This window comes from Stylophora pistillata, chromosome 4 (genome assembly GCF_964205215.1).
Source record: "Stylophora pistillata chromosome 4, jaStyPist1.2, whole genome shotgun sequence".
NCBI classification, from domain to species: domain Eukaryota; kingdom Metazoa; phylum Cnidaria; class Anthozoa; order Scleractinia; family Pocilloporidae; genus Stylophora; species Stylophora pistillata.
Window position 1 is genome coordinate 18565432 of NC_142522.1, and position 12805 is coordinate 18578236.

General features: G+C 39.2%; 1 protein-coding gene and 1 long non-coding RNA gene across 5 annotated transcripts in view; both read right to left on the reverse strand.

Moving 5' to 3' along the window:
• Positions 1-318: 318 nt before the first annotated feature.
• On the reverse strand, positions 319-3172 carry LOC148732712 (uncharacterized). Its single transcript, XR_015999664.1, has 2 exons — positions 2048-3172; positions 319-1206 (listed from the first exon to the last, which is right to left on the reverse strand). It is a non-coding gene; the product is annotated as an uncharacterized LOC148732712 (long non-coding RNA).
• Positions 3173-3315: 143 nt separating this feature from the next.
• The window catches only part of LOC111344032 (transient receptor potential cation channel subfamily M member 3), a 29316-nt gene continuing 19826 nt past the window's right edge, over positions 3316-12805 (reverse strand). Inside the window, exons 21-33 of one of the 4 annotated variants that reach the window (XM_088755957.1) lie at positions 12357-12534; positions 11725-11857; positions 10737-10945; positions 9920-10052; positions 8815-9428; positions 8310-8491; positions 7333-7418; positions 6268-6369; positions 5989-6075; positions 5480-5585; positions 5068-5211; positions 4500-4613; positions 3316-4152 (exon numbers count right to left, since the gene is read on the reverse strand). In XM_088755957.1, coding sequence (XP_088612083.1) covers positions 4033-4152; positions 4500-4613; positions 5068-5211; positions 5480-5585; positions 5989-6075; positions 6268-6369; positions 7333-7418; positions 8310-8491; positions 8815-9428; positions 9920-10052; positions 10737-10945; positions 11725-11857; positions 12357-12534 — 2208 coding nt within the window. In that variant the 3' untranslated portion in view covers positions 3316-4032. Of the gene's footprint in view, positions 4153-4499; positions 4614-5067; positions 5212-5479; positions 5586-5988; positions 6076-6267; positions 6370-6462; positions 6567-7332; positions 7419-7782; positions 7817-8309; positions 8492-8814; positions 9429-9919; positions 10053-10736; positions 10946-11724; positions 11858-12356; positions 12535-12805 lie in introns of those variants that run through there. The other 3 variants (XM_088755959.1, XM_088755961.1, XM_088755958.1) reach the window with 3 other exon arrangements.

A 12805-nucleotide genomic window follows, 5' to 3' on the forward strand; every position in this document is an offset into this window, starting at 1 on the left:
GAAATAAACTTAATTCTTTCGGTTTTGAACGTAAGTTCTCGCACCAGCTCCTCGGTCTATCGTCCACTCTGCTTTCGTCATGTGGAAAAGAGACCCTATCCTGTACCGATTATTGCAAGTTTTGCCTGTTGATAATGAATTTTATAAAGACCTTTTTATATATATAAACAAATAAATTTATCACTGAGTTTACTTCAAGTAGATGGCTCGTTTTCATTTTATTTTATTTACTCCAGATGTGCGGCGTTTAGTTCGCTTTCAGAGATACCAGAAAATTTGTCCTTCTCGGTGAATATGAATTAAGAGAAAATCCTTGTTTGTCTTACTTGTTCATACTTTTTTCCTCCTTTGTCCTGTTAAGGACAATCCGTAAATAGAGAGATATTTTCAACCAGACTCACTTGCAACCTCATTATTTTCATCAAGGTGGTAACAGCCAATACAGGACGAAGAAACATTGAAAATCTGATAGTGCAATTTTTTTTTTGTGAGAATTGTTTTTCAGCAAGACTGATTCTTGGAGGCTTAAATTTTGAAGCCGAACATTCTGATTTAAAGGCACAGACCAGTTTTAAAAGCACTTGCTTCTGACGCAGTTTAATGCGCTAAATTACAAACAACGTATGAAGAAAAAGTTCTATTTTCTTTAACAGTTCAGTCTCGGCTTTGCATTTTGCCATGGTCCTACAAGAAAAGACAATCATCCAGCGAAATGAAAATCAAAGCTGCGACACTTCTCGCTTTCAATTTTCCATTTTTTTTTGTCTCAAGTTCTGCGTTGACGGAGTGAGCTTGGTACTTAGACAGCTTTGCAGTCTACTAACTCAATAACTCAATTAGTGCGGAGTGGAAGAGGGGAGAATTTTTTTTTCTTTCTCAGAGTAAGAAAGAGCACCTTTCCTTTTATAAAATGAAAAAAGGTGAGGGTTTCGAACTTTCGACTTCACATGACACTTTTCTTTATAACGCATCATCACCATTTCCCTCAATCCCTTCTCGAGGATAATCAGTCAGCGTTAGCTATAGACTCGACTTCATTCTTCATCCGGGTCATTATCATTTAGGTGAACCTCGTTCTGCGCACATGAAAACAGCACATAACACAAGTTCGATAGGACAATGATGAAATTGAACATAAATGAGCACATGTGTATCAAGAGCACCATTTCTTCAGAATTCTTTCGCTCCATTGAAGAACTGTTTGCACTAAGGACAAATGAACAACAAATTGAATGAGAAGGACATTACACCAGAGGCTTGGGAAATAGAAATTCCCGTGCAAATTGCAACCACGAATATTATTGGCCGTTGCAAAAAGCTTTCGTCTCGTTTTTTACTAAGTTCTATTTCAGTCCGATAAAAAATAAATTTGGGAACAAGGAAAGTAGACAAACGTATCCTACCCACCCACCCCAAAAAAGAAGGGGATAGCTTACGATGTAAACATATTAAAGATGGCATATATTTTTATTTCTATTGAAGCATGGTTTTCATAAGTGAAAGATGATGTTATTCAATGAATGACACAAGCATACTCGGAGGAAAAGAAGTCCAAGTGCTACCAGTAGGAGTGGAACCTTTGACCTTTTTGCTCTAACCCTGAGCCATGGGAGAATCGTTGCAAGCTAAGCCGTTTGTTGATGACATGCCTCTCCCATACTGTTAGGATAAAAATGTCGAATGGGATGCTTGTACGCAGTGCTGATGTTAATAAAGGAGGTAAATTTTAAGCCTGGCTATATTAAGAGAAAGATGAGGTGAGGTTATTCAGAGAATGACACAAGAATACTCGGGGGAAAGGAATATAATGTTCGGGAAAATCGATATTCACGTATTCATGTTCATTCACGAACAAAATCCTTTCCGATTGTAAACATAGAGAGCTCTTCCTCTCCGAGAAACTCTTTTTGATGTGAAGGTACAAATTCAGTTTGAAAACACTCGGCAATTATAAAACAATTATAAAAGAGCAAATGAAAGTAATGATTAGCGATTAAACTCTGTCACCTGATAGCGTTTTAACAAAACTGAATATTAATATGGTTACCTCATGAGCGATCGGTACTAGTGTGGCCGCTATACTTATGCGTTTGAATTTCCGTCCACGATGCAGATGTGATTTTCCTGGAACCAAAAGATGCCAACTTGAAAATGTTGAAAATAACGATGAGAATTCTTTAATGAAAGCCTCTTTCTAAACTGCATTAATATTGATTTTTAAAATACCTGAATTAGAGTCGATATGACAAAACGGGATTTTTTTTGACGCACTGCAGGTCAACAAATCGAGCCAAAGGTGAAGCGCACGAAAACTAAAATCATTAGTATGCTAAATCCTGAATTTGTGCTTGTTAAACTGTAATTGAAAAACATGCAAATACAAGAAAATACGAAATAGGAAATTACACAACACCCTTTGTTTTGATTGGACTGACAGTGTCGGGATGCGTTAAGATAATTCTTGTTATTCAGTTTCCGAGGAAAGATCTACAATTGTAGCTTTGAACAACAATAAGGGGCTATGTAGTAAATGATGAGACTACTGCAAAACAAAAAGTCAGCGAGACATTACAAGTAGATGGAATGACAATCAGGGGCACTTTGATTAAAAATGATTCGCCAGAAGTGTTTTTAAACTGCGGTGTGATGTCTATGGCTCAGTTAGTGGTATTTATGTTTTCTCATCGACAAACAACATAGGAAACAAAGAAATCGAAGTTCAATCTGTGGGTTTGTTTTGGAGTTTCACGAACATCATTGTAAAATGCAAATAATACGTCGTTGGCATCATTAGCACAATTCTCTATTCTTTTTCTTAACAAAGTCCACCTTTTCGCACGGAAATGAACCTTACGACACAAACAGAGCATGGAAAGAAACGTATAATGAACGACACCTGTTCTGTGGTTTATAGAAATGCTTTGCGGAAGTAGCAAAGGAACATGGAAAAGCTCAGTGTACGGAGAAACATCCAAATGCCGAAAAAAAAAGAGTGGTTCATTTTCCGTGGTATTAAATTTCTTTGATTTCAATCACTGAATTTATGGAGAATCAAAACAGTTTCATTATTTTTTAAACGCAGTGAGACTAACGTGACTCTTCACTTCCTACTCCAATAATGGTTTGAAAAAAATTCCCATTCTCCACTAGATGATCATGGTCTATGGCTTTTGTGACAAGTTACCATGGACACATTACAACCTCCAAGACAAGGAACCCTTTAAGGAGTTCAGTAAAACTGTTTCCTTCTCATTGAACTATAACCAGTATATCAAAACTCAAAGTTTTACAAACAAAAAACACGTGCAACCCGAGTTTCTCATTTTCCTTTTACTCTTCAAATCAAGTCGGTAGGTAACCTTCAGTAGATTAAATGTGACAATAATACGTACTGGGGGAACAAAGAACCATATTCATCAACTTGTCCATAAAAAAGTCGCTGTAATCCCCCTCTCCGAAAAAAATTCCCTCCAAATACCATGCATGTTTAAGGTCATCGATGAAAAGACAACTTGGTGGATGCTGAATCGAGGAAGATCTCGAGTCAATAGATAACACTTGCATGTATTTACTTCTCTTCGTCTGAGTGTTTTCGTTGGTTGGCGAAGAGAAAAGGACTTTATCATCCTCTAGCTCTCACGAAGAGCTGATGCTCGAAACGTCACTGAGCTATAGAAACTCTTTACGATGGTCAAAGTACAATATCGACCCACTTGATAAACCAAACTATTTTATAATACCTCCCACCGATGCAACACCACAGTTTTTTCAGAAACTTACCCCGTTTATCCATCATCCACGTAGATAACATAACTTACATCAACAAGTTGTTGGAGTCATTTTTTAAAGGAATGGGGGGAGGATGAACAACCCTTTCTTTTTGGTTTGGATTTGACTTTTTTACGCTAATTTTCTGGGAATATGTTTCACTTTGGTCAACGGCTCCTTATTTTAGTGGTTAATAATACAGCCCTCTCCCTAAAAATTAAACAACCCATTCCTGATCCTCTATTGGGCAAGTGACGATTGTGGCTAGTCATACAAGGCTGCATGAAGCTCTGCAACTCGCTTCAAGAATGGGTTGTGATTGGCTTGTAACTTGAGGTGATTGCTGACTTCCTGCCATTGGAGACCGCGGGCGTCGCTGCCAGTCTTGAACAGAAAAAAACAGTGTGGGTGACGAGATTGCTAACTAAATATGAAAGGTCAAATAAACGCGCAAAAATCGCGTTCAAGACGCGACAAGAAACTTCAAGATGTACACGTGTTGAACCACTTTTCCCTACAGTTTCCAGTTTGAATGATAAACAACAAACGTGAAACCCAGGCCATCGACTACATTTGGCACAAATTCGCATCCAGGTGTTACTCTTTTCAAAAGTAATATGAGTGGGAGAGAGCTGAGCACGATATTGCGATTCGTTACATTATGAGGCTCCGCTAGGTGACTGTAGCGGAGACACATCGAAAAAAATATTATTACCCTGTTCAATACTTACTTTAAAGTGAATGGTGTCCAAAATGAGACCTGTATCATCATGAAAATTAACGGCAATTGTTTCCATCCAAGCATTGTCTGTGTTACGCGGATCGTCCACATATCCCTTGTAAACCTACGGAAACGGGTCATTCGGGTATCTTAGCAAATAGTTGTGAAACACAAGTATTCCATAAATAACTCTAAATCTAATAGTCAACTACACGGTTTAATTAACAACAATTTAAGGTGTAGATCAGGTTTGATTCCAGCCACAGCTTAACAGGACTGTATCATGTAAGACATAGAAACTACAATTGCCATATGAGATTAAGTCAACATCATGCTGGTTGTCCTGTGGATCCTGGATTGGATATCTCTTTATCCGGACAGAAAAGACGATGACAGACTTGTTATATAACACTTCTCATGAAGAAATTCAGTTACTAAGATTCAGGTGACTGACTGGTTGCCTTCTATACCGTTCCTGACCTGTTTAAGTCAAGGCTTTTTAAATTAGGAATGCCCCAGTGGAGCCAGTTAGAGTAAATCAATGCAGAAGGTGTGATAGAGAAAATAGATACACTTACCGGAATACCGTTGGCCAAAAGTTGCTCGAGACGTTCAGTCATAACCTGCTTTTCGTCTTCACTTGCACTTTGAGAACAGAGAGCCTCAGCGGAAAATTCATTATGAAGGTGAGTTGGAAACGTCTCTTCGGCCTTAACAGTTCCCTATAAAATGTATTCATCCTCAGTTTAGCGGAACTTAAGTCCCCGATGTGCCATCTAGAGTTTTAAAAGCACTCAATTTTAGGCAGAAACTATGTGCATAGCCGCAGTTCTTAGTTATGAAAATGAATTTTTTTAAATGAGAAGTTGGAGGTCCTTGGGGTATCTCAGGCGTGGCCCATCTTATCTCTGGTGGGAACAGAATGGAGTCAATCAAATCAATGTAAGGAAAAAGATTGGGATGAGTAGAGAATTTCCCGCAATTACGAACCCCCGGTAGCGCCCATTCCAAGGTGTCCCGTCTTTGAACTGCGACGAATTCCAGAACGCATTTGCCGAAACGTTCAACTACTGCTCCATCTTGAGTTCTCTTCCATCTAATATGAAACAAAAAAGGTTGAATATTAAACAGTGTTTGGTTTTTACAAAAACATACAGACTCATCTCTAGAAAAGTCAACCAGTTATTCTAATAGTCAATTATCGACAATCAGTGATCAATGAAGAAGATCAAATGACGAAAAATCCTCCGGCGATAGCAAGCATGTCCTTACGAAGATATCACGTGAACCTCACGAAACAGAATTTTGCACAGTTCAGGTATCTGTCAGGCAGTATATAAATTCCTTTGATAAAACAGAATACTTTTTCCATATGACAAATTTAAAATTCATCGGTGAAATGAAGCGTGCATATTAAAGACCTTACAAAAGTTTGCCTTTATTCTATAAAGTAGGTATGACCTGAATATTAAAGATCAATGAAACGAGACGAATTTTACCTCGTTATAACCGGGTCAGCGATGTGATTTGGTCCCCAGCGTCCAAGAAGACCTCTCGCAGCAATTCCCGTTCGACCCATTGGGTTTCTAGCAAAGACAGTTGGTATTCAAAAGAACATTAAATGTCAGTTTACTCAAAGCTATAAACTAGTTCATAGTATTCCCGGCTCAGTACAAAAGGATATAGTGTCTATGGGCTTAACCGTGAAGCTTGTTACGTGGTTCAATTCCAAGAAACATATCTGAAAGGAGAGAAAACAAGAAACCTGTCTGACCCACCGTGGAATACCGTTAACAACCTCGTAAATTTTCATGTAGCTTCTTCGATCCACTCCTTTTCCAACGTCATTGAAATTCAACTTTACATGTTGATAGGCAGGTCTGAAAGATCACAAAAGGTCATCAGGTTTGTAGGATTAGATGTGAACTTTAGGTTTCTTTCAGCTTCAACTTACAGAGAAACTCTATCATTACCAGTCCGTTCATGGACCTTTTCTTTTATCTTCCAAAGCGCGAGTGAAAAAAGACCATTTTGTCCTTGCTCTTGGGCGCTCGTTTTGCGTTTCGTCGCTTATCAACTGTAAGGAAGCAAAACTGTAAGGAAGCAAAACTGCGGTGAACAGACCAGTTATAACAGGTGCAGGTTTATTAAAAAATATTTTAATATCTATAATAAATATAATGTAACGTATGAAAACATTTTCTAAATATAACCACTTTGGGTCGCGAAGTACACGCTAGATGTATGTCTTTCCCCAGTGACGCACAGTGATCATTTTACGAGAATAGATATACAGAACTAATAGAATAGATCTACAGAACTAGATATACAGAACTAATTTAAATGTTCATTCCCAAACTCTATTTGACTAGGGGATCACAAAAGACTAAAAGTAGCCGTAACCTTTCCAAATATAACAGTCAATACGTATGATGCACGATCCTCGCAGTAGAGAGCGCTATTTATGCAATAGCGAAAATCAGACCTGAAAAAAAATCAGGCCTGTACGGGATTCGAACCACTGACCTCTGCGATACTAGTGCAGCGCTCTACCAATTGAGCTAACAAGCCAACTGGGAGCAGGCCGTAAAGTTGATTCGTAATAAACCCGTGATGATAAATCAGATACGATGAATATATGAAGTTCATATATTTTGAACTGCGGTTATAGGTACGTATGATGCACGATCCTCGCAGTAGAGAGCACTATTTATGCAATAGCGAAAGTCAGACCTGAAAAAAATCAGGCCTGAAAAAAATGTTTGATCAGAGGAACCGTGCAGGTTGAAAACAAGAAGCCGGTAGTTTAGAGAAGCGAAATCCAAGTAAATTCTTTAACTTACTCCAACAGATCAACGTCGGCCCACTCCGGATTTTGAATTACATCAAGCGCAGTGTACACTGGCGGAGTATAGCCTGGGAACGGCATCTAAATGAAAAACACTTCAAGATATATGCCCTTTGAATCACACCATTATATTTGCACCATTGTATTCAGATTTGGGAGCATGATTGATTATGATATAACTAAAAGTAGTGATAGTTATCACTAAAGCTGCCCACGCATGTAGAAATAGGTTGGATTTTGCTGTTAAAAAAGATACTGATATGAAAAGCGATAACAATGGATGTTATTTTGTTTAGATGAAAGAATCGTCCCATGGATGCCTTGCGAACCTGGAACGTTTTACCCGAGACTGCTCTGCGCGCCAAGCTATGATCAACTATGATTTCCTCCGGTATACGATCTACTTATACACCATATCATCTTCATATTTACGCGGGGGACGTACCCCTAGGATGCCTCCTTGGATTTTGGCCAAAACCCTGCGGGGGCAATTACATAACGTTGTTCAATTATCGGCCTGTAAGATTCGAAGTCTAAATGAGAAGAACAATAGCTCTGGCCCTGCGTGCATTCCTTTGCCGCAATCGGCAAAATAACAACATGCAATCAACAAATTTTTTGTTTCCTCAGAACTGAAACCCCGACGACTAATTTTACGTTTCTCTTTGGGACTCAACGGGGCTCACATATGTCATACTGAAGTTGAAGGGTGGTACCGTGAGAGACGGTAAATACATCCAGCCAATCACAAAAATCTTTTAATCGATGTTTTCCGTGGCTTTGCTGTCCATACTGCCAAGGAGCCTTAATAAAAGCATTAAAACACAAATTCTTTGTTCAATTTACATGTTTGACGACCATCAGTCATCTCTTTAGGGACCATTCTACGACGCTCGTGGAAGATTTTTCCATCTTGTATCAGAATAATCTCAAAGACAAAGCTAAGTTAATTGGCGAATGCAACTGTTTTACCTGCCAATCAACGAGGAAGTCTGGCACTGGGTAACGTTGTTGGTCGCTCAATGGATAAGGTGATTGCCTCGCTCTCACGTGCAGTCCCAGTTCTCTAGCGGCAGCGAACGCATCTCTGTATAGCACAATGGCTGGAAGAGTATTTGACCGCCTGCGGGTTTTGCCTTTAGCGGCAGCTTGTGCTAAATATTAAATCAAAAGTAGCTCAATTGTTTTCTGATTGTTTCCCTCCTGGGATTCAAAATCTATTTATCCTCTAGATGGCTTCTCTAGGAAAGGTATCTAATGGTTAGAGTTAGTTAAACCAGAAAATTAACTTGGACCAGAGGTCATCCATCTGTGGCGTATTTCATAAACAAAGAAAAAATTTAAGACTAGATCACAATAACCTTTGCCAGTGAACTATATGATGGATACACTGTTCTACAAAATTAAATAATAATAATAATAATCATAATAACAATAAGAATAATGATAATAAAACACCAGTGCTTCTAGAACATACCTTGAGTTTGTACTGTTCCCTCACTGTCTGCACGTTTCAGCGGTATCCGAGATGAAACTTGCTCAAAAGGAACATGCGCTGCCATTTGACCCCTATCCGCTGACTGTTCGCTATTTCCCTTAGACGCCTCTTCCAGCGAAGGCAAAGTGACACTTCTTTTAAATTTGCGGATCGCTTTTTCAAGGCTGCTCCGATGCCAGTTGCTTTTTGATAATTGACGGTACCACGTTGGATAAGGATTGCTGTTAGGAAGTTTATGTCTGAAGTACATGGGTGTAAGGCGGAGACTCGAGCTTACTTGCTGTCGGTGTACGTACGCTGGGACACTCATCATACGGCTGAACATTCTTTTAGGGCCAACTCTGGGTGAAAATTCATCCTGATCCCTATATTCAATGTTCAACGAGCTGGGTTCGGACGCGGCATCTTGACGCTCCTCACCAGAGGAGGGTAGGGGACCATGGACATTTGCAAGCATATCTAGAATTTGTATAGTGTACTCTTCCATTCGTGTTAAGCGTTCATCGATGCTCGTCACCTTTTTTGCAATTTGTTGGACTTTTGTTTCGTTTTCCCGGGTTGTCTCTCTCAATTGATTATTGATGGATTCAATCCTGAGTGATAAACGATAAAGAAGAACAAATTTCCTTCCTCACCTTTTTGCTGAACTCGATGTAGAGAATTTTGTCGCAAAAAAAAAGTAAAAAAAGGAAATGGGAAGGAGAAACACTACAAGAAAGGTCGAGAAATATTATAAAATACTTGAGATATTAAGAGCGCCCTGACTGTTCAAAAACCTGTCGTGTATTGTACCGATAAACCCATTGAAAATTGAAACACATTTTGTTTAAAGTTTATTTTATAGAAAGCAGGAGACCGCACTTTCTATCGGTTTACCGGCGTCGTAACCCACTTAAGATGTTAGGACAACACTCCAAAGTTTGTAAATCACTGGACTCCGGCTCGTGATCTACAAACTTTTCTCGTATCCTACCAACATCTTGCGTGCTAAACTAACGAATACTGCAGTCTAATGCTTAATTGTAAAAAAAAAAAGCATGTCCAGTAAATAGCCGTTGAAATAGTTTTGGGGGCATATAGTTACCTGAATCCAATGGCTCTCACTCTTTCCTCTGGTGTAGCGTGGAACAGAGTGTCCTTTTGTTGCAAATAGCTTTCAGTGCATTGTTCTTCAAATAACATCAGTTTATGTACATCTTGCCTCTCCAGAAAAAGCTCTACGATATGGAAAGAAAAAACAATACAGCGAGAGTTTTAGGGAACAAATAAAAAAACAAGAGTAGGAAGCAGTCTACCTTTAACAGGGTGCTTTTCTGTTTAGTGTCGTCAAAAAAATGTCACGAAGGAATTAGAGCAGCCAGTGAGAACCTCAAGAAAACGGACTTCAGAAGGCTAAACGTGGGAAAATGCGAATGACTAAGGAGCGAATTTTTATCTCAATCACAGAGCTCATTAAAGGCGCAAAACCATCGCAAATTCCAATCTAATTTGGACGCTCAATTTGAAATTTACGCTACCCAGCGGCAATCATTTTAATGGACCAAACATAGCCTTTCTTGGAAAAGTGTGAGTAAGAAAAGTAGGGTTTTTATTTTTCTTTGCAGAGGCGTTTATCAAGCGCACTGCACAGCATCTATATAACATAAAGGAATTATCTTGACAGTTGTTCTGGGGTTACATGGGATGAGAATCACCGTAGTATCCAGGTTCATTTAGGCACCTTCCTCATCCATACATTTTGATGTAACTTTGAATGTGGAAGCCGCTAGCCAGGGGATCGCTTTTACATTGACACCATTAAAATAATTTACTCCTGTACACCATGTGTTTTTTGTTTTCGAATGTTATCAATAAATCGCTTCACAGTTAGCGAGATGAGATCTTTTGATTTGGCCACTCACTTAGTTTTTTGTCTGCCCTTTTCCGTTTCAATTTGTTTTTCTTGACGCAACAGCGCGGTCTACAACAAGCTTTGTAAATGAGGTGCAGATGATTGATGATAATGAACGGAGGCACCAACACAGGTCTATGCGCATACTCCATGATCAACTGATACCGCTGAAATTTCCAGATCTGGTTTGAGTTGGCTTGAACATTGGAAAACGTGTTGCTGACGGATAAAAAAAAAGAGAACCAAGATCATAGATGATGTATGTAAGTTTCCCTTTCGAAGCAATCCTATATCTAAGAATTAAATTATGCGCTCTTGATTTCCATCGCATGATAGTTGATTGACACGAAGCACAAATCTGCCATCAGTCACGGACACTGAGAAATCTACTGCACCTTTAAACCCTAGCATCAAGAAAAGCTTATGTTTTCATTTTATTTTGTTTAAGAAAAACAATATTAGGCTGTTCTGTCACGGAATAGATATAGAGCGCGTCAACCAGTTAAACTAAAAACCTATAATCATACATATAACACTGTGGCTTGCGAATAAAATGTCCTTACTTTGAACATTCTGTGGAAATAGAAAGCTGATTAAAAATGAACTGACCCACACAGCCTAGTTTTATTTACTAAGAAGTACTGTTTTCTGAAAAAATCGCCAAGTGAAAGGTCTTGAACATTTATAGCGTCGATGAAATTGTAAATTACAATCGCTTTGTACAAGAGTTTTCTGTGGATAAACTTGGATACAAAGGGCAGATAGGGGAATAATGTTGGCAGTGGCTCAGTTGAAAAATGTCCTAAACTTCGGCTCTCGAACACTTGATGCGGACACTTACCGTCAAAGCATCTATTCCCAGAAAAAGTTATAAGAAAATAAAGGCTATCAAAAGGTATGTTGAACTTTTTACAATCAGTAAGTGTGGAAAAGTAGTTCAAATGAAGCACACTAAAAGGTATCAGCGAGCCCTCTAACAAGCTGTTCCCGTGACTTACTTGAAAATAGCGATGAGGAGATTGAGCAGTAAAATATTAGCGACCAACAGATACAGTGCCATTATGACAGTCACGAGTGTTCCACCAAATGCATCAAAACGAGGTGTGTTGAACGCTGTGTTGTTCTGATTCTCTACAAAAACAAAAAACAGCTGAAAAGTAAAACAACACACAATGACCGTCCTAGTAGGTCACAGTAGTTGATGAAATCTGGCAGCAACCGGCATTTAACGCTCACGCTCTCGCCGAAACCAATTGTTTTTTAGTTCAGTGCTACCCTCACCTAAGTGATCGGTAACGATTATCAGGGGGACTTCGCACAGTTGTGGTTTTACAGAGACAGCAAACAAACAAGTCCCAAACTTTGGGTTCATTATCGCTTCATAGTCAAAATTTTTGCTTCACTCCCAACCTATGACTTCAGAGCTCAATTGGTAGTGGTACCCAAGTAGTACCCGAGAGGCCCAGGTTCGAGGCCCGTTGAAGTTTAAATCCTTTCAGGCTTCTTTCCTGCAATTAGTAAAATTGCGATCCACCTACGAGGATCATTTATTTGCTTGGTTTTGTATCTGACGTCCATTGTTTTGCTGCTTTATTTGTTTTAACAGGACATTAGAGCAAAGATAACCTACCATAGCTAGTATCTTCGATGAACAGTTCGCCATAGACTTGGAAGTAAGGTCGGAAGAACACTTTGGGAATGAGGCTCCAAGAACCTGACTCGTAAGGAAACAAGATGGCTTGTTGCGCCACACCGTAGGCCATCAGGAACACCACCATGATCAGCAGAAAATACGTCATGTCGATTGTCTGAGCAAAAACAGAACGATTTGTGTAGCCAAGTCATAGTCGGTCCGCCATGATAGAGAACTAACACTTCCAAACGGTTTGAAGTTGTTAAGTTTACTAGCTGTGGTAATTTCAGTATTGGTGAGACCACCCTCATTTTTCTTCTCAGCTTTGGCAAATGACAAAAATACTGCGCAAGGCACAGTTTGATGCCATCAGGTATGCTGGATGGGTGCCAAGTTCTATGTTGTATTTACAACGGACAATCAGAAGAAGGGAAAGAACTTTTAAA